This window comes from Sitodiplosis mosellana, unplaced genomic scaffold, assembly GCF_009176505.1.
Source record: "Sitodiplosis mosellana isolate CC-2019 unplaced genomic scaffold, AAFC_SMos_1.0 Smas_scaffold_6191, whole genome shotgun sequence".
NCBI classification, from domain to species: domain Eukaryota; kingdom Metazoa; phylum Arthropoda; class Insecta; order Diptera; family Cecidomyiidae; genus Sitodiplosis; species Sitodiplosis mosellana.
In genome coordinates, this window is record NW_022601432.1 from 4,549,088 (window position 1) to 4,571,676 (window position 22,589).

At 37.6% G+C, this 22,589-nt stretch overlaps 1 protein-coding gene and 1 non-coding gene across 46 annotated transcripts in view; both read left to right on the forward strand.

The window, feature by feature from the left end:
• Nucleotides 1–22,589, forward strand: part of LOC129576772 (cell adhesion molecule Dscam2) — a 77,862-nt gene that overhangs the window by 24,884 nt on the left and 30,389 nt on the right. For 7 of the 45 annotated variants that reach the window (XM_055462436.1, XM_055462419.1, XM_055462448.1 and 4 more), the window contains exons 6-11: nt 4,058–4,207; nt 10,242–10,365; nt 19,686–20,125; nt 20,240–20,306; nt 20,386–20,726; nt 20,918–21,079. In XM_055462436.1, the coding sequence (XP_055318411.1) occupies nt 4,058–4,207; nt 10,242–10,365; nt 19,686–20,125; nt 20,240–20,306; nt 20,386–20,726; nt 20,918–21,079 (1,284 nt within the window). Of the gene's footprint in view, nt 1–1,065; nt 1,231–1,663; nt 1,829–4,057; nt 4,208–6,566; nt 6,686–7,014; nt 7,139–7,455; nt 7,580–7,832; nt 7,957–8,122; nt 8,247–8,515; nt 8,640–8,834; nt 8,965–9,896; nt 10,021–10,241; nt 10,366–11,550; nt 11,675–12,068; nt 12,193–12,415; nt 12,540–13,093; nt 13,218–15,570; nt 15,695–19,046; nt 19,171–19,685; nt 20,126–20,239; nt 20,307–20,385; nt 20,727–20,917; nt 21,080–22,161; nt 22,453–22,589 lie in introns of those variants that run through there. The other 38 variants (XM_055462428.1, XM_055462443.1, XM_055462401.1 and 35 more) reach the window with 19 other exon arrangements.
• Nucleotides 10,659–10,852, forward strand: LOC129576996 (U2 spliceosomal RNA). Its single transcript, XR_008688951.1, has one exon. It is a non-coding gene; the product is annotated as a U2 spliceosomal RNA (small nuclear RNA).

Here is a 22,589-nt window from a genome sequence, read left to right on the forward strand (position 1 = left end):
TTGAAACGGATTTCCATGGCTTCGTTCATATTCATCTTCCCTATACATATATCCCACACCCGCACTTGACTACTTCTGTTTTCTTTTCCCTTCTTCTTCTTCTTCTTCTTCTTGTTTGAGCCGTGTGCAGTTTTCTGTGCACGATGCGATTTTCTAATTAAAATTATCACTTAATTTCGTCAACGACCCACTCTTGATTACCGCATTTTTTCACTCTCTTTCGCTTTCGCTGTTCATCTCTTAATTAATTTTAATGAAATCAGATGAGGAAATAGGAAGTTATAGTAGAAAAAAATATGAGCGCAATGTTGCTTTCGCTACCAACCAATTTACTTATATTTTAATGACCTCAAAACGAACAGAAAGTATCTTCGTCGATTACAGTTAGTCTCTCTATGGAATATTTTTACTTTAGACAGAAAAAAGTAGTATCTTATGCATCATAGACGAAAAAAAAGTATCCATTACGATGAAACAAGAAAAAAAAAATCTGAATATCAATACCATATCAATTTCAGTTGTGATTCAGCCGTACGAAGCCGAGGCTGATAATGAGTATGTGATTCGTGGCAATGCAGCCATTATGAAATGCGAGATTCCATCGTATGTGTCCGATTTTATTGTTGTTGATATGTGGACAGACTCCGATGGCGGCGCATATTATCCAAACAATGATCAATACGGTATTACAATTGATTGAATCAACTTCAAATTCGTACATCGTCTCGTTCAGTTGTTATCATTTTTGTAGTTTATGGATTCCATTTTCGGTTCAACTTTATATCCAACATCAAACAATAGTGATTCCTTTTGAAAAGAAAAACAAAGCAAAGAAAAACACACTTTGAATCCTGTTATTTCTCCCGGTCGTCGACATCACTACTCTATGATAAATTAATTGGCCGTTACAGAATTTAATAGCCAAAAACTCAGATCATCCTTTCATTTAATTTCATTAAAATTCACATGATATATATCCATGTACTTTTACTTTACTTCCATTGTGGCACCATCGGTTGAACTTCGTGCCCTCGTGACCAAAAACGAAACAACAAAACAATTCAGTTGTTCAACAATTTTATCAAACTCGTGTTATTGATGAGTTTGTGCTGCGCGGCAATGCTGCCATTCTCAAGTGCAATTTACCGTCGTTTGTAGCCGATTTTGTCTATGTTGAAGCGTGGATCGCCGATGATGGCACCGAAATCCTACCAAACACCGACGATTTTGGTACTTATTCCATTAACACTCTCTGTCTCCCTCTTTTATAGAGATCTTAATTGGAAAAGTGCACTTGTGAAAGCTGATTTCCATAAATCCACATCATCAATTTTGTCCAGAAAATTCCACCAAAAAAAAAACACACACACACACACTTTCATTTAGGGAATACGACGAGAACGCCAAGACAACTTGAACTTTGAATATGTCTAGATTTAATATTGAGAGAGATATTCTCCATTCAAAAAGACTTGCACCGGAATTTCTGCGCTCATTTTGAAAAGAGATTCTCGAAAATCCACTCATGCTCGTCGCACACACACACACTCACGAAAACTCTTAAATATCTATTCATCATGAAAATTGTGCTGATTTGTATTGCGCTGCCATTATTTATCTCTCTCTCTCTCTCTCTCTCTCTCTCTTCCCGATATGCACACAGTGGTTAGTCAATTTTATGAGTCTCAAGTGTATGATGAATATGTAATCAAGGGAAATGCTGCCGTATTGAAATGCAATATCCCATCGTTTGTGTCCGATCATGTGGAAATTATCGAATGGGTCGATACCAATGGCGGCCTATATACCAGAGACGATAGTAACAACGGTAAATTGTGAAATTACACAATAGTTTAAATGGTTATTATGGGCTAGCTGTTGAGATGACTAAACTGAAATTGTTGCACACCATGGCGGATTGTTCATTTCCTTTTTTTTTTCAAAGAGTCCCGTTTTAAAATCCGCGTATCGCTAAGAGCGCAGTGAATTGCTTAAATATATTTTTAAAAAGAGAGAGATACTTGACGATGTAAATCAGTTTTTCCATGCAGCCAATATTGAAAAGCGTTCTGAAGATGAGTGCAAATTGAGGGAGATTCTGCGTTGCTACATGAAAACGGGTAACAAGTCAGCTGGTTGACGATTTCCTCCACACTTTTTTTCCCGAAAAAAATCTTTTTTATTCAATAGCAGTACTCATCCTTTAAAACGATCTAATTTTCACTCACATGTCTCTCTTTCTCTTCCTCTCTCTCTCTCTCTCTCTCTCTCTCTCTCTCTCTCTCTCTTTCTGTGTATGCTTTCCGGCTGCAGTGGTACCGCAAAGCTATTCGGTTAATGTCATGGATGAGCATGTGTTGCGAGGAAATGCTGCCATCATTAAATGTCATATTCCCAGTTTTGTCATCGATTTCGTCTTCGTTTCCGCATGGATTTTGGATGATAATGGCGATACGACGGAAATTTTTGCCGACGAAAATGGCATCGATATTAACACAATCGGTAGAGAATCAACAAATTTTTTTTCTCTCTCTCTCTCTTCACATTTCCGCTTAGAAATAAAGAATCCGAATCTTGTGTTTACGCACAAAGTAGATTTATGTAAAAATTGTATGTGTAAAACACTCCAAGTGTTTCGAATAATCTTATCTATTGGTCTGACCAGTTTTTCATCAGCTTATATCTGCCATTGAACTTTCAGTCATGAAAAATTTCTTTAGTAAATCTCAACAAAAGACACCATTGAAACTGTGCTCAAGTTATAGACGAAAAAAATCTTTAATCGAAAATCAAATAAACAAAATGGCAACTGAAAAAAAAATTCGCTTTACACTGTGTATGATGTGGCATTTATGCGCTCTCAGTATGATATGATCGATTAATAGTCATCAGCCAATTTCCAAAATCCACGACTGTTCCACACAATACGCCTTTGGTTGGCCCTTGGACAATGGGACAGTCACAATTTGTGACCACCAATTGTTGGCATTTTATGAACAGAAAGAATTTCTGTTGAAATCAAGACAAAAATGTCAATCCCATTTCAAAAACTCAATCCCATTCCCAATTTCCATGGATCGCTCCTGATCTACCCTCATTCCCCGAAGAAGAAAAATGGAAATCCGCCTTCAGTGTTTTCTAGTTTAGTATTTAACTGCATGCTACTTTTGTTTTATTACTAACACATTTTTCGTAGTTACAAGCACACATCTTCAGACTAGGGCTGCTTTGAGCCGGAACATAATTAGAGCGTTAGCCTGAAGCTAATTGTGAAAGAGATAGATAAAAAAATACACGATTCTCTTTTAATTAAAAGCTGCTTCTATCTGAAGATGTGTTATTTGGTGCTGCACTTTCAAAAGAGAAAATCCATTTGTATGGCATTGAGTGCATTCATTCTCAGTTGCAAATTGCAACTTGTCCACTTACCATTTTTTTTTCTCCATAAATTTGTTTGCCATACAAATCGATTTTTCTTTATTCCTTTCAATGATTTTGTTTTCATTTCGGTTGTTGTTATTCAAAGCGAAATTGTTCACAAGTTCATGTTAACATCGCTTTTTCTGTGAAGATATCGAATAAAGCGCAAATAAAGTATACTTTTTACATAACTTGTATGTTTTCCAAAACAACAATTATGCTTTGAATACGTTATTTAGTATCTAGGAAGATATAAGTCACACAAATACTCAAAGTTGCTAACGATTTTCTTGCAAAATTCGAATCAAATGATAAGATGGAGCGAAAAGTTCCTATCAAAGTGTTGCGATGAACAAAATTGAAGCCACAAGCTTTTGGTTTGTAGTTCCAAAACATTCAAAGAAACCGAAAAAATATTGGCCAATCTTCTATCTACCAGAAAAAATCATAAAACATTCGTTCTAGGAATCCAATTTTGCCATCGAGCTCATTGCTAGTGGTTTTGTTGACTTACATCTTCAACGTAGTTCATTCCGTAGATTTGAGTGTCGAAAAGAAAGTTCTCTGAATAGATTTTCTAACCGTATTTTTTCTCTCTCTCTTTCGTTTCACACGAAAAAAACCACACACAAAACAGACGGCAAGTACTTAGTGCTACCATCAGGTGAATTGCATATTCGTGAAGTTGGACCAGAGGATGGATACAAATCGTACCAATGTCGTACAAAGCATCGTTTGACTGGCGAAGCGCGTTTGAGTGCAACGAAAGGACGTCTCGTAATTACTGGTATGCTTTTATGTGCTATTCATAAACATTATAAATGCACCAATTTGATTGTTTTTGCTCTTAATTTGATTATTTGATCGCCGTGCAATAGATAAAGTCATTGAAATTAATTTAGAAAAATCGTTCTCAATAAAGACCGTTTCAATTGAAATTTAACGATTCTATCCCCCATTTCAAGTATCAAATAATCAAATTAAAGAATCTGAAATCATTGTACAAATTGTTTGAAAATGGTAAATGGATTCAAAGAGATTGAAAAAAATTGATTGTATTTAAAAAAAAAAGGAAAGAAAAGAGATTGCGTTGAGCATCAATCAAAATGAAGCCATTCGTTTCCATTTCAAGCAATTGTATATTGATTATCGATTTATAAAATTGTTTGTATGAATTGGCTGCAGAACAGTTAAATGATTGGATAACAAGAGTGAGCTGTGCCGGTCTGAAATTTGATCGAAAAAACAATCGATGAGGGCGATTCAAAATCTGCCTTTTAATTGAGCTCATCCAATTTTTGTATTATAATTGTGTTTTTATTGTAAATAGCGTTATCCAATTACTTTTCTGCAGCTGATTCTCGTTTCTTTTTTTTGTTTTATTAAATCAACACTTTAAATTCGGTTTATTGAAATGTTTATAATGGAAGCAACGTTATTTGTAGCATTTCGAATTCGAATCCAATTTTCGGAGAATTTAACCAAAAAAAATCCATAATTTGGCCCGTGCGTTCATTGGTAGTCTATAACTTCACCACATTGGAACAATTTCTGGAAATAGTTCGTTTTTAAATCGTAATTTTTAATTAAAATGGAAGTTTCCCATTTGGGCAAGCCACATATTCACTGAACCGTAAATAGCATTCCCGTTAGTGTTCCCATAAATATTTCAATAAACATCCATTTAAAGTGGTGAAGAAACTTTTCGCTTGACTTTTAATAAGATCAAGTGAAAAGCCAGTCGATTCCGAAAGCAACAATAATGCAATTGCGTTTTCTTTTTTTTCGGCCACTTTTCATCGAGTCATTCGATGAGAGAGAGAGAGAGAGACCGTATGACATGAGGGGATGTGCTCATGCAGTACAGCCTCAGCCTAATGAACAATCCACTTTTCAATCAATAGTTTATATTTTCCATTGCAATTAAAATTATGAACGTTTCAATCAAGTAAATCAATTGAAAGTTTTTTTTTCCTTTGTTTTGTTCGATTCGAAGAAACGATTTTACCGTAGCATAATTAAGTTTGCATTTAAACGCGATTTGAAACGCAAGTAACCGCCCGCTCACGCAACATACAATTTTATTTTTTTCTTTCGATTTCAAAATATAATAGATAAATGATTGAAGTGTCATTAGGGCAAGAAAATTGAAAAAAAAGGAAAACCGATTGCAGCATTGTTGTTGAATGCCTGAATGTTGGGATAGGGTACCCTGTGCGTTGCGTATTTGCAATTTCATTTCGGCACATACACACACACACACACACACATCAACTTGAACAACGAGAAAAAGTAGACGAAAAAGAAAATCGCTTTTCCATATTCCAAACCAAAATGAACTGATCCAAAGATTTTGGACTTTTGAAGTTCGAAAAAAAGTAGATTGCGAATTTTTTCCGGTTCAATTTGATGAAGTTGTTGCGAAGAACACCGAAATTGAGATGTGAAAAGACACAAAATTCCAAAAACTTTGCTGTATCGCGCACGTATCATATGATTCTCGAAATCAAATGTCCTGTCGGTCGATTGGAAGTGTGATTCTATGCGCTTCGAAGATTAAAACATGAAAATGAAACAAAACCCATTGGAGACATCTCGAATGTGTAGCCAAAGAGTGTCATTCCAAGATAGCTTTTGCTTGACATTATTGAGCACGCGTTGAATCTAGATATGCTACTCCTTCTTTTCGACTAATGTATAATTGGAAAATGTTCAACAATTGATTTTAATCGATTTGCCTTTTCCATCGATCCATTCATTCAATTCACACAACTCGGATTCGGAAAATATGAATTCTACATCGTTCAAATTGCATCCCATTTCAAGGGCAGATACGTTTTTTTCCCTATGTTGTTTGTTGTGGTTGAAAAGAAATAAATGAATAAGCATAACAGGTAAGTGAAGAATAGAACATTTTACCTTCAACTGCTGATAATGTGTTGGCACAATGTTCCATGCAGTTTGGTCCAATTCCATTTTGACAGCCAATGTAAATAGGCACGGTTTTTGCACAAACATGTAAATCGTTTGACGTGTTCTCTATTCAATCACATTAATAAAACAACAAATCAAAATCAATGTTTTGTGTATACACTCAGAGAAGCATCAATAAAAGAAAACCAAATAAACAAACCCTTTCAGAACCGATCGCCTCAGTTCAGCCGAAAATACTCTCCGGTTCGAATATCATGGTTGAAACGGGCCATTCGGGAGCAACAATGACCCTTAAGGTTTTTGGGCAATCTTCACCGCCTCCCGTTTTTCGGTAAGCGCCAAACGTTTTTCGCCTATCTCAATTTATTTCCAACCGTTTCATCCCAATCCAATATGCCCGCTTCCTTGAAATTGTCGAAAAATTCACCAAAAATTTCCAATTTCCGTGTATATTTTGCATCAATCTGTTGCATCGTCAATTGCTTTGGCATTATGTTTGTCGGACACAATACGTTGATATTGGGCGCCATCGTGGGCCATGATTTTGTGAACATACAACTCAGTAAGGGTGCCGTGTCTCAAACATTTACAGTTTATCAACTATTTTTAAAAAATACATTTCATCCAAATCAAAACCACACTCTATTTCAAACATTGAAGAGCCGGTGAACTCGTTGGCCCCGCGAGTCGAACACGCTGATAAATTTCGACATGTAACGGTGGGCTTGAAACACGTGACAAGCCTTCTTTGTCCGATCATGAGCTATCCATCACCTGCCTACAGGTAAACATTGCTCCGGCAAAAACAGCCTTTGAAGGCAAAAAAAGTGAAACGGTATCTCGAAAGTGTGCTTTCAGTTGCTGGCAGCAATATGCTGCATGTTTAGGGATTCAACGATTATTCATATGGTTTCAACTATTCGAAATATTACCATTCGAACGCAAAACTTATCCCAACATTCGGATGCATCACAGCATGAACTTTCGCATTTTGATTCAGTTCAAGAAACATTCGAGCATTTCGAATATCAATTCAAAGATTCAATCGTGTTCAAATTCAAATAAATTCCCATTTCTGTGTACTTTTTTCAATGAAATCAGAACCAATCACCTCTGTTGCCCCAAAAATGACATCCGGCGATGATTTGAAACGTCTCAAAGTTGCTGAACATGATCAAATCAGTTTGCTGTGTCCAGCACAATCGTTTCCCGTTGGCGCCTTTCGGTAAACAAAGCTGATGTCTTGTCGTCAATGACAACTCGTCATAATTTTCATCGAGTTTAGATTCGAACAAAAAAAAACTTGCTTTGAAGCCTCTCACACAGTAGCATAAAAAAATAAATGTTGAAAAAGTTGTTCAATGGTCAAAAGATGCAAACACTATCCCATGCCAGCATTCAGGCGAATTTATCTAGAGTTTTTGAACCGACCAAATTTTACAATAAGAAAATTATTTCCATGAAAATTGTCCATATAGAGCCATTGCAAGCCACTGCCCCGAAAATCACATCTGGCGAAGACTTCAATCGACTAAAAGTGGCTGAAAGAAATAGCATTGCATTTTTATGCCCCGCGCAATCTTCGCCAATTGCTGCATTCCGGTAAATAACGATTTTTTTTCCAACTCAGAACAGCTGTGAATTTTGTATGTTTTCTTATACATGCGTTCAAATGCATAAACCCTGTCTCAATATCGGCATAGTGGTTAACGTTACCAACCAAAAAAAAAGTGCTATCTAAAATGAAAAATTTTCCCCGGCTTCTCAGAACCGATTGCGAGCACCAAACCGAATGTGAATATTGGAGATAAAACAAATATTGCGAATGTTAGACTTCGCCATCAAATCAGTTTGCTTTGTCCGGCACAATCGTTTCCCCTTGGCGCATTTAGGTAAACAAAACTGATGTCTTGTCATAATTTTCATCGAGAATAGAGAAAATTTTTTCTTTAAAGCCGTTCACACTGTTGAAAATTAATGAGTGTTGTTCAATGGTAAAAAAAATGCAAACGCTATCCCATGCCAGCATTCAGGTAAACCGTGTGACTCATTGAAGCCCTTGAGTTGGTTTTCCATCCACTCAATCGATTTTAAGTGCAACGTCAATACCGAATATTTGATCCACAAAAAAAAAACACACACACACACTTTCACCTTTCAGAACCAATTCAAAGTGTACAGCCTCGCATTGAACGTACTGACAAATTTCGCGTTGCATTTGTTCAAATGAAAGATACAACAAATTTACTGTGCCCAGTTCAGAGTTATCCAATCGCATCCTACAGGTAACACATTTTAACTCATTTGGATTCATTTGAGACTTTGTGAATTCAAAATGTGATGGCGCAGACCAAATTTATGCCAACATTCAGTGCATCTAGCATCTCTGCATATATTGATTAAAACCAAAAGAAAGTTGCATGTGCAATATACACACACACACACGCACACCACATATGATGTGTATTTTCACTTCGTAGAGCCAATTGGCAATATTCGTCCGAAAATTAGCGTCGCTGATGAATTCAGCGTACGAGGTGTGCGGGTACAAATCAACCATACAGTTAGCATTGCATGCCCAGCAATGGCATATCCCGCTCCAATTTTTCGGTAAGACTTGCTCTTTTTTCTTCTTCAAAAACTATCATCGTTATTTTTTTTTAATACGCTTCTGCAAACGAAATTCGTCGAATTCAAACAAATTCTAATAGAAGAAATCAATTTATCCGGGAAACCAATTCAACGCGATTGTTTGGTAAAAATAACAATAGTTTTTTCCGAAAAGTTGCTTCTCAAACAATTGCAAGCAACCAAAGTTATTCCACTCCTTCGTACCTAGACTGAAAACAAAAAGATTTCCGTCGATTCGAACATACGTTTTTTTTTTTTTTTAAATAGAATTAGGTCCGGTGAAAAATTAGCTTTTGTTTACATTTTCATTGGTTTGCTGGTCATTCAAACCGATTGTGTCTATGCAGTGAAAATGCTAATGGTTCGAATGAAAATATCACATTCAATTTGAAAATACGAAAAACAAATGAATTGCTCACTGAATGAAAAAAAAAGAAGCACACAGCAGAGACATAGAGTAAATATTTGTGTTGGAACTTTTGATGTGTCCGATCTAGTACGTATCTATGCCAGCATTCAGGATGTGTGAATGATCAAAGTTCATTTGCATCTACTCTAAGAGTTCAATGAACCGAACACATTTGAACACATTTTTGGACTGATATCCTCGAATTATCCATTTTAGAACCCATTCAATTTCAAAGTCCTCGCCTTGAACTTGGCGAAAAACTAAAGTTAGCATCCGTTGGTTTGAGGAACGCAATTAGTTTATTGTGTCCCGTTCAAAGTTATCCAATCGCATCCCACAGGTAAACTATCCAAGCAAAAACCGTTCTGACAATTCAAAACCGAAGGAAAAAAGATTTCAAATCGAACGCACAGGGTTTCCTTGGCTCAACTGGGCAATTAAGAGATAATAGAAATTTTGAATCACTTTGATTCGAATTGAAACAATGGAATTTTTTCAACAGAACCAATTCAAAGTGTCCCACCACGTCTTGAAACTATCGAAAAACTTCGATTAGTAACTGAGCATCTAAGAGAAGCAATCAGTTTACTTTGCCCCGTTCAAAGTTATCCTACACCTTCATACAGGTTCGTAACAGAAGAATTTCAAAATGAAAACACTCAATTCTGTGCTAATGAGGCGCATTATGACATGAATTAAGATTAATTGGGCAAAATAGAAGGGTGACTCTTGCACGGAAATTCGAATACGAACGCACAGTGTGTCCAAATCTACTCTGGCATCGATTTTATTTCGACGATTGTTTGTACATTTTAACCATTTTCAAAATTCGTTCAATTTGAAACAGAACCGTTGGGCTGGGTCGCACCAAAAGTGAATTTAGCCGATGAATTTAAAATAGCTCGCGTTCGAATTGGAGAAAGCCTTAATTTACTTTGCCCAGTCCAGTCATACCCTGTGAGCCTTTTCCGGTAAGAAAAGTGGATACGTTCTTTTTTTCTTCAAATCGATTATAAAATTTTGTTCTGAAAAAACAACAAAAACGACACAAATCGATTGTGTCTTGAAGCAAACGAGGCAAATGAAACTAACAAAACGTCCAATCTATCGCTTCAAACCATACACACCGTACGTGGAGTGTGTGCGTATGAGCACAGCTGTAACGAAACGTAGCGTACGGTTTTACACTCGAGCGTTGCTTATAATTTGCAAGCGCAACGTATGCGCAGAGAAGACAAGAGAGACGCAGTGCGAATGGTTCGGTATCGCTTCTCGGCCTAAAGGCTAAGATCAAAGTGTAGTATCTGTTCTTATCAGCTTAACATCTGATAGTTCCACCATTGGTGGACAACAAATGTTAAACTGATTTTTGGAAATAGATAGAGTGCAGAAGCTTGCTTCGGCTCCGTCACGGGTTGGCCTCGTATTGCAGTACAGCGAGGAATCGGCCCAACAATCTCTCTCGCAAACAAGAAGAAAAAAAAAACATCAACAATGTCTTATTCAATGGCGATCGAAATGTGTATCGTTCATCGAACATATTTTGCGGCAATATTGAGTACGGGTTGTTATCAATTAACAGTGAATGCACAGACTATCTTTATTCCATATTCGGGCATCGTATGAATCCGGAATTCGATGTTTCTAGTTTGACTAGATCAATTGATGTTTTGATTTTTTTTTAAAAATGAACATTGAATAATAATTGCTTCAAACAGAGCCGTTGGGATGGGTCGCACCAAAAGTCAGTCAAGCTGACGAATTGAGTAAAGCTCGTGTTCAAATGGGAGAAAGCCTTAATCTACTTTGCCCAGTCCAGTCATACCCTGTAAGCCTTTTCCGGTAAGAAAAACACCTCGAAATGAGTGTTAACTTGTGAAAAATTCAAGTTTTTGGAATGAACCATGCACACATTTAGAAATTTTCGCATATGTTTTCAAACATTTCAATCGACTCATTATTATATCGCATCAATCGAAATAATCAGCGATAGCACAGTGGGCCTTAAAACCAATATTCAAGCATCGATTGGACTTTGGATGATTTTTTAGTTTTTTTTTTTTTTAAATACCAAGCATTCTCAGAAGGAGAAAATGAATCAATTTTTGAATTGTAAAAAAGAAAATTTACAATGAGATGATTTTATTTTTAAATAGAACCCATTAATAGTCTGCCACCAAAAGTCAGTCAAGCCGATAAATTGAATATACCTCGAGTGCGTGAAGGCGATAGCTTAAATTTGCTATGCCCAGTCCAATCGTATCCTGTAAGTCTCTTCCGGTAAGCATGTTTCTTTTGAAGAACAAAATCGATACAACTTCATTCAATTACTCCGGTATGCATACCTTTACAAAATGAATGCTGGAAACACTTACATTTACAACCAAAAAAGGACTCCTTCAGTACAAAGAACAAATTCATTTGATTTGATTTGTGAGAAATCATTATCAGGAAAGGAATTTAGTAGCAGAGTCTCAACAAATTCGAGAGAAAAACGGTGTCTTTTAAATAAAACGTCCGAAATTTGAATACTTTCATTGCAAACGACATGCACACGCACAGTTTCTACCCATATCCTGGCTTAAAACAACAACAAAACACTTCATAATGTGAAAGAGTCAAAATTGTTCTAAAAAAATGTATAAATAACATATTTTCATCTGCCAATGAACAGAGCCAGTCACGAAGATTAGACCAAAGTTTAATGAAGGTGATGAACTCAATATGGTTCGTGCACGACTGCAGCGCAATGTCCGGTTGCTTTGTCCAGCACAGTCAAGTCCGGCACCTTTGTTTAGGTAAATTTGTTGTGAACTTAAAATGAAGGTTGATTGAAGAAAAAAAACGAATTAAATCAAGCAAAGTCTGTTATTGCCCATCAACGAGTACTGAGGCTCTAGCCCAACATTCATGCATCAAATGTTGAAATCATAAATCATTCAAAATGGTTTTAAGAAATTTGTAGACAAAATCCGTTTTTTACCGAGAAAAAAACAAGCATAAAATTGATATTTATTTCAGAACCGATCGCATTTGTCGTTCCGAAAATCACAACCGGCGACAAAAGTCGAACCATTGATATTCCATCCAATGAAAGTATCACATTACTCTGTCCAGTGCAAAGTTTGCCTTTGCCTAGTTTTCGGTAAGAACAAATTTCATGAGAATGAATGGAAAGAAAGACAATTCTTTCTTTGATGTCAAACAAATGAGGATTCTAACCATGACTCCGCTAAGAAATACAAAAACAATAAAGAGCTAAAAAATGTGTGAAATTTCGAGCAAATTGGCATACAAATCATACAGCAAAGGGTTGAAATCTATCTCAGCAACGTACCTTTCATCGAATCGAGAAAAAATATGCAAAATTTATAGTATTAGGTCGTCACTGCCATCATTTTATTCTCCACTGATTGGAACCGATCTCGATAAAACCGCCTGCATTGCAATCCAATGATTTGAAGCGTACCTGGATTGAACGTGAATCCGAACATATATTGACATTGTTTGCATGAGTTCAAGCATACCCTATGCCATCGTTCAGCTTCGTAAATCTTATGGTTTTGATACGCTTTAGTCAATTACGACTAGAGTATCAAGCGAATTGAAACCGAATTAGAAATAACGGCTGTAACCGCACGCAAAACTTTGTGAAATTAATTAAAAATTCATGTCAAAATCATAAATAAATTATTCCAGAGCCAATATCATCAAAAGCGCCGACACTACAAGCCGACAATAAATTCATTCGAATCGAACGTCGCGTCAATCAACCGATGGCATTATTTTGTAATAGCCAAGCATTTCCAGTCGCAGTCTTTAGGTTTGTTATTTTTCAGCTCAGAACGGTTGAAATTTGATTGGGCGACACAGAATTTATTAAATCTAACGGTAGTGCTGATTTTTCCACCGTTGTTGAGTGGTTTTGTCGCCGCCGCTACCACAACTGTTTCTAAAAACCACATCAGGATAGGATGCGATAATGCGATTTGCCACAATGTTGATAATTATCATTATTTCCACGCGGTTCCATTGAATCAACTCAAGCAATGTATTGTTTTCTCTAAATTTACTTTCTTTTCATCCATGTGAAATGAGTAAATGTGTGTATGATTGCAATGTGTATTTTACGTGAAATGTGTGGTTGAAATGCATCGTCAATGCACTTTAAATTCTTGAGGTGAGAATAAGCTATTTGTTTAGTTTGAACCGAAAAAAAAACCAACGACGATGAAGAATTCCCACTGATTTAGTCATTTGGTGGAAAGAACATGGCAAGATAATGAAGCCATCATAGTTTAGAGTAAATCGTGCGTTACGTGTGTTAAATTGCGGGTAAAACGAAAACAAACACTCTGCATAGAACTAAAGAGTCAGACAGTGTGGGTAAGCCATTGATACTATTCGAATGAGTTTTAAGACTTTGTCGTGTTTTTTTTTATTGCATTCACAATCTATGCGGGTGCTCATCAAATGCACACACATACCAGTTGTGTGTCTTGTTTCTGTCTCAGTTTCCCACAAGCGATGAAAGAAGTTCAGAATCATGAGAGCGCATTAAATCGATGCGAATCGTTTGATTGCCATATTTTCCATCGTCTAGTAAGTTTAAGTGCCGATTATCAGCGAAGTAAACAGTAGCATTTTACTCTTGGTCGCAGAATACGTGCGCCCACAAACAGAAAAGAAAGAAGCAAAAAAAAACACGACGAAGAAGAGCCTCTTATAAATAAAGCATGTTGATCATAGTTTTGTTTATTTAGTGGCACTTCTTTGTACGATAGCTGTTTCGCTTACTTTATATCGTTGTGTCATACACATACATGCTCACACGCTCACACATGATATCATCTGGCGTTTTTCGCGTTGTACACAAAACGTTCTCCACAGCAACCAAACAAAATACGAGCAAAAAAGAACGAAAATACATACGAAATGGGTTTTACCCCTACATAGACACAATGATGTACTCATACACACACACACACACGCACACAACGACATACATGCGTTCACTCGCTCTCTTCAGCTCACCAGCGTGATGTGAGTAGAACATTTCCCCTTTGCGTTCTCCATTTGTTTACGCGTGACTGTACTACGAGAATGCATGTGGCCGATGTGCACCATGTGCTTTTCACGTTTCGCTTTTGATGCGGCAGTGCCGCATCGATGAATGCATCAACTCAACCGTGTCTCCTGTACATTCATTCGCTTAGTGAGGAGAACAATGGCTATAGTAAGAGCCTTTAAACAGTTGAATCGTTTCCGTTTGCGATTCAAAGTGCGCGAATGTGTATGTGTGTCTATGGATTGAAGTCGAATCCAACTCTCAGCGTACGGCAGTGTACTCACGCTCTTCTCTATCGCTCGCACCAATACATCCGGATAAAAACAGCTGGTCCGGCTGGCGATGTGATGGTGTGTAGGTTTGGCGTGCGTGTGGAAAACCCCAAACAATTCTGACATGGAAAATTGAAAGAGAGAGTGATTATCATATATGCTGATATGCTTGCGCTGCCCACACATACACATACACCGCGCACTATTTTGTATATTACTCGAATTCTATTTTCACGATCACCACCCGGCAAAAATAAACGTGACATTTCACACTGCCACTCTACAAATATACTACATGTTTTGGTTTTTGTCGCACGTTGCGTGTGTGTGCATTGCACACAGAACGAGTGCATATTTGTGTAATGCAATGAAATCGAATGCGCTCTCTCAAGCACATTCGTACACGTCTCACAATTCCCGATTTTGCCGGCTGATGGCAACACAGACAAGCCGCGTGAATCGATTTGTCTACCGAGAATTATTATGTTATCTGTAGCACTCTCCCGGTTAGGGTTTCTTTTTGTTTCTTCTTCGTTTGTGTGTTTAAATGTTCTTCGACATGGTATTTATTGTAACCTTTGCGAATTATACGTCTTCGGCATGGATGGTGCTAATACACATCGAATGGAATTGCAAAACCGACGCGACAAAGTCAAGTTCATTGAGCTACAAAAATCCCAACATATGTAATGTGCATTCGGTGATGCGTTTTATACAGCTTAAACACTTAGCGTTATTACTTCTTGTTTTTTTTCTCTATCCTCCCACTTATCCGTGTGCTTGTTCATGCGTGAAATATGCAATCCTTTCCATCATTTGGATTTTAATGTAAATAGAACCGGTTCAAAGTCGCGCTCCATCCTTCTCGTCCGATTCAAAGGGCAGCATTTTTACACGAAGCCAGCATTCCACATTTGCATTACTCTGCCAGGCGCAAGCGTTTCCTGTCCCACTTATAAGGTGACTAGACGGTTGACTCATATTGAGTGAGAGTATATGATTATGACACCGACTTAAATTGCTAATATTTATAACATTTCCGCGTATTAAATAACCCGAACACAATACAAAGTCTTGACCCAAGTCATTTCACTGTCAATTAGCTTCAATTACTATCCCAGCAGGCATTCATATTGGTGGATTTTCTCGGTTTTCGAAAGGTTGTTGATCACGGGTGCGCGCCAATAGTCGTCGAACCCCCTCTTGCCGTTTTGATCAGTCAATTGCAATCAATGTTATGGCAGTTTCATTTCGTCAAATAGCTGTCCAGGTCGTACATAAGGCGGCCGTTGAGTAATGTTGGTGGTTTACTTTGCGGCTTGCCTTTTGATGCTGACTTGGCAAAGGCCGCGTCAGTGTAATTGCGCTTCGACATTTCACCTTTTGCATTCTGAATCAACGAGAATTCATTCGATTCGGCCAGATCGATAGTACATGTTTCAAATACGCCGTCTCCAACTTCCAATTGATATTGCTTTTGCCGCAGTCCATGATTTTTCGCCAATTCTTCGGCCAATCTCCCGAAAACTGTGTCTATGAGGCTTGAACACAGTTCATTTGGCCAGATAGTTTGAAAAGTTGTACATTAGTTGCCCATTCAACAGTTTCGGTGCACTTGTTTTCCCGCCTTTCGGTACATTTGGTCCTTTGGTTTCATTTCGTCTTTCCGTCAGTTTCACATCGGTGAAGGTTTGTGTGATGGTGGATCCATCCAGGTGTACAGTTCCGAACTCCTCTGATTGCGTTAAGTCAACAGTCCAATTTTCGAAAACATCGTCGTCCACTTCCATCTGGTACTCTGTTCCATAGGGGTATTGCAACGACCATAAAATATATGCATTTCATCAAGTTTATCAAGCTCTTTCCAAGTTTATGCATAGTGTCGAACTTTTGTTCAAGCTCTACCATCTAAATGTACAGTAAAATAATTTACGGGCACGACGTAAGATGGCGTTTTTTCTGGTCAAAAAAGTTGCAATATCCCTTTGCTCTGTTCGTTTCAAATCGCGATTTTTGTGAGTGCCGGAACAGACACCAAGTTTAGATAAACTGTAGAATCTGATGACTAGCTGGTCTTTCGGGATGCCACTCAGTTTGCCGATGAATAAATTAAAACATGTGCGCGAAATGTGAGTAATTATTCGATGAATTTAATCTTGTTGGTCGCGTTGTCGACGAAAGCCACAGCTGTTGGTGTTAGTGCGTTCATTTGATCGATGACATACAGGCTCATTGGTGCTGTGTTGACGTGTGAGATGTTCGACGTGGTTATTGAAGCTAAGATTGTGGATCACTTTGTTGTTTTGCAACGATTTTATGAGCATCGATTCCAAGTCGGCGGTATCATCATGCGTTAATCCGAACGCACGAACATTGTAAAATGAGATGACCAGCTCGGTACGAGGTAATTGGGCCAGTTTTGTGGCGAATGACGGACCGGCTTCGCTTACCAGATGTTCGTATGTTCGTCGTCCATAGTTTGTGGTGATGCCTACGTACCGGATGCTTGCAAGTCGATTCAACAATTGTGCACGGCGTTTGGCGTCCTTGGTCTTGAAAATCATTCGCTTCAACCGTTCACACTCATTGTACTGTTGCTTGGTGGTTATTGCATACAGGAACATTGTGGTGGTCGGTGCAATATTGGTTGATTTTTCATTTTTCAAAAGGTTTTTAATGATCGGTGCACGCCAACAGTCGTCGAACGCTTTCTTGCCGATTTGATCCGTTAATTGCAGTACGTCACCAATGTCATGGCAGTTGCATTTCGTCAAGTAGCTGTCCAGGTCGTACATGAGTCGGCCGTTGAGTAATGTTGGTGGTTTACTTTCATGCTTGCCCTTCGATGCTGACTTGGCGAAAGTCACGTCGGTGTAATTCCGCTTCAACTTTTCACCTTTTGCATTGTGAATGATCGAGAATTCATCCGATTCGGCCAGACTGATCACCAATGTCTCAAATTCGCCGTATTAAACATCAAATTGATACTCCTTTCGCCGCAGCCCATGATTGTTTGTCAATTCTTCGGCCAATTCTTCGAAAACTTTGTCCAAGAGGCTTGAACACAGTCCACTTGGCCAAAAGACCCGTAGCAGAATTGTGGCCAAGGCCAATTCAATAATCTTGACGACGATATACCTTGCCATCGTTCTGATGTGTCCGATCTGATTTCTGATAACCGACTGAATAATTCCGATAGAATATGTCATGATTCCGATCGAAAATTGATGAGATTCAGCCTAAAAGTGTCTTTTTAAATTTGAAATTTGTTTATATCATCGCTCGGATTGATGACACAATTTTATATTTCATCAGGAAACTCAAAAGTCATAACAGATAACACATAACACATTCGTCAGCGATGGAACAAAGGCAACATTCGAATAAGAAACCGAAAAAACTATGCGGTCATTGAATTTGGAATCGAGTCATTTTCACGGGAAGCTGAAGCTGGCATTTTCATACGAAACTAAGATTCTTCGCATTTCCGCGTGTTGAATAACCAAACAATAGTAATCTTCGAATTAGCTTATTCATACCAATTTTTAACTCGTGTTCGTTTTTTTTCATGTCAAAAACAGAAAGTATTTATGAAAATGGTATGGAATGCATCTTTTCTCTTTTCACAAAATGCACACATGGCAGAATAAGAACAGAATGATTTCACATTAACGCGTCGTCCATTTAACATTGAGAATTGAATGTTCAGCAAATGAAAACGATTCAATACAGACCATTGTAGACCGATGTGATAACCACTACATCACTGAAACCTAGGGATAAAGTCCGCTTCAGAGGCGTGACATGGCTCTTTTGCGTTCAATCCTATGAAACAACATTTTTTACACTCAATGTTATGAAACGAATTTTTCAAAGTGTTCAAACAGTTTTTGCCCGACAATTGTTTATCACTTAAGTTGATGTAAGGCTAATGAATGATAATTTGTATAGAATTCTTCAGAAAAAACATGAAAAACATCATTCAAGTCAAAGGATAAGTTATATGCAAAGGCAAATTATAAATTTGTCAAACCATTCACATTAAACCAGCAATTTTCCAGAAATCGCAAGCTTATCCTGTTCCACTTATACGGTACGTTATTCTAGCCACATTCACTTTGGTACACATTCCGATGGAAAAAGCTACGAATCTGAACCATTTATAAAATTAAAACTCTTGTGCAGCGATGTGAAGTTTTCGGAAAATCAGGATCCCAATACGAATGAATTTGTTAATTTCAACGAAATCGTTCATGTCTGACTAATGACCTATCGAAAAAAAGAACCGAAATTATGTTGATTCATTACATAGATCCCATCGGTTCGAAGCCACCGTCATTTGCTAATAATGCCCAAAGTATCACATTCAAGCATGCCATTGCAACAACATTTAGTATATTAGCTGAGGCACAAGCAAGTCCACCTCCGGTGTATAGGTATTTAACTCTCTTCAACGCGCCAAATAAATGAAACAAAAACAACGACATTTTCCTATTGAAACTTCGACTACGAAACAAAGTCACTTCAGAACAGAGTCCCTTCGAGATAGTGCGGATTTGGGAAAATAAAGAGGAGAAACATTTTTTTTTCAATTTTTAAAAAATCTTGTGAAGTACATACCATTTCAAGTGAATTTTTTTTTCCAAATCACACTAAAACCTCATAATTGCTCATTTATACTCGTACAAATATTTCGTTTCAGTTTCTTTCGTAACAAAATTTTCATTTGATGTTCCATATATTTCAATTTTAAACTCTTTCTTTTTGAATTATCAAAATTAACACAAAAATGTTTCATTAATCAAAATTTTCTTTAAAAAACGTATTTTACGATACCATGGAACCGTTAATTTTATTATTTCATTGACTTGAAATGCGTGCCATCACAAGAATATCGATCCGATACTAATGAAATATTTCTCTTCTAACAAAAAAATAACTCAAACTTTAGATGGTACAAATTTATCGAGGGTACAACACGTAAACAGGCTGTGGTTTTGAATGATCGAGTCAAACAGGTGTCGGGCACATTGATCATTAAGGATGCAGTAATCGACGATTCGGGAAAATATTTGTGCGTTGTGAACAATTCGGTCGGTGGAGAAAGTGTTGAAACTGTATTGACTGTAACGGCTCCATTGTCTGCGAAAATCGATCCACCAACACAAACCGTCGATTTCGGTCGGCCGGCTGTGTTTACATGCCACTACTCAGGTAATCCAATCAAAACGGTGTCATGGATGAAGGACGGCAAACCAATGCCCGGACACAGCGATGCTATTCTTCGCATTGAATCGGTGAAAAAGGAAGACAACGGCATGTATCAATGTTTTGTTCGCAACGACCAGGAAAGTGCACAGGCCAGCGCTGAACTCAAATTGGGAGGAAGATGTAAGTATTATTGAAACTCAATGAATTACATTTTTTTGGATGAATACCTGGCAATGGGTTTTTTCATCATACTTGAATTGATTTACTAATCATTCTTCTCTTCTTTACTCACAGTCGATCCACCAGTCATTCGACATGCATTTACCGAGGAAACTCTTCGCCCTGGACCACCAGTATTTTTGTGAGTGCAATAAAATCCTATCAAGTAAAAGAGTTGTTTCAGTTAAGCACATTGACCCAATATTCATTCAAATTTTCAGAAAATGTATTGGCGGTGGCAATCCAACACCGGAAATCTCATGGGAATTGGACGGAAAGAAAATTTCAAACAATGAACGCTACCAAGTCGGCCAATATGTAACTGTGAACGGCGATGTGGTTTCATACTTGAACATCACCTCGATCCATGCTAACGATGGTGGTTTGTACAAATGTTTTGCGAGCAGCAAAGTCGGCACAGCTGAACATTCGGCCAAAATCAATGTCTACGGTTTACCATATATTCGTCCAATGGAAAAGAAGGCTATCGTCGCCGGTGAAACGCTTGTTGTTACATGCCCAGTTGCTGGCTATCCAATTAAGTCCATCGTTTGGGAACGCGGTAAATTAAGAGTTTCAATTTTAAACACATGAGTGTTTTTTGGATTTAAAATGTTTAATGTCATGTTCCAAAAGAAGCTCAATTTGTGTTCATCCTTAGAAATAATTTAATTAAGCTGATATTTCATGAAACGCATCACACATTATGCAAACTGAAAATTAAACTTCAACCCATTCTGCAATTTTCAACAGATAACCGTGCATTGCCAATCAACCGAAAGCAAAAAGTCTTCCCGAATGGAACTCTCATCATTGAAAATGTCGAACGAAACTCCGATCAAGCAACCTACACGTGTGTGGCCAAAAATGCGGAAGGATACAGTGCTCGTGGTGCATTAGAAGTTCAAGTAATGGGTAAGTTCGTCGAAATCCATATTCATGAAAAGTTTATTCCATTCGCTGAATCACTGGAAAGAGGTTTGTAACCACCATAACTTCAGACAGTTAAACAGGAAATTTGTTCGAACAAATTTATCCATGGCAACGTTTTCACATTTTCGATTGAATTCAAGTTCGTGTGCTAAATTCAAAATAAATATTTTACAAGAAAAAAGAAACTTTCTATTTACGCGTCAAGAAAGTCAGATAACAACCTCTTTTCAGTGTGTGCGAATGAAAAAAAAAATGCCAAAAAATGTTTTAATCCTTCGTCAAAACGTCTTGAAAAATTGAGGGAAGACGATGTCATCGCAAGGTATTTGAGTTGTCTTCGATTAGGGTTCAAAGTTTTCTCATAGGAGATTCGTGGTTGGAAAGTTTTATTTGTTGAGGTCTACCACCGCATTGGTAGAAAATGTTCAAGTTCTTCTTCGTTGGGAATATTTTTATTCAAATCAATTTGTCGAATCATCAATTTCAAGCTGAGATTAGTAAGTTTACATTTTACTCCGAAAACGAAACGTATAGTATTGCCACAAATCGTTCCGTTCGACTTTGGTCAAGAAGAGATCAATGCCATGGATATGGTATCGGCTTCGTGTACCGTTAACAAAGGTGATTTACCGTTGAAAATCACATGGATGCGCAACAATCAATTGATTTACTCAAATGACGGTGTATCGATTAGTCGAACCAATCAACGCATCAGCATTCTAAGTATCGAATCAGTTCGGGATCGTCACAGCGGGAACTATACATGTATTTCGGAGAATTCCGGTGGATCATCAAACTATACAACATCGCTCTGGGTTAATGGTACTACTCATATTCCGAAACGAACGAAAAACATCGAACATTTGTGGAATTTTAGCCGAGATTTCTCATTTGAGTTACTTTTTTTCCCTCCCTTGATTCATTTTTTATCATTTTGTGTTTTCATCCTCGCTACCTACATTTTTTTCAACCATATTCATTGGTTGTGTGCTGCTGTTGCTACAAATACAAATTGAAAAATAAAAATTCGCACCTTTTCCCGGTTCTCTTTTCATTTTTCAAAGTAATTCCACAATTGTTACCATTCACATTCGGCGACGATCCATTGAATACGGATGATGTGGCCGCTGTACAGTGTATGGCATTGAAGGGTGATTTACCGATGAAAATCACATGGTACTTCAATGAGTCACCAATTACAACGATTGAGACGGGTGTTCATGTGGTGATGACATCGCCACGCATTAGTCAGCTGACGATTGAAGCTGTGACCGCATATCATCGAGGTCATTATCGATGTGTAGCTGAAAATAAAGCCGGTCGTATCGAACACTCTGCTGAACTACGCGTAAATGGTATATAGCACACACACACACACTCATACACAGAGAGATAGATACCAAATTATACTAATTATATTTGTAAATGCTGCAGCAAAAGCGTGCTTTTAGTTGAAATGTATCATTTTGTTTTTTCATCCTGATTATTCCAC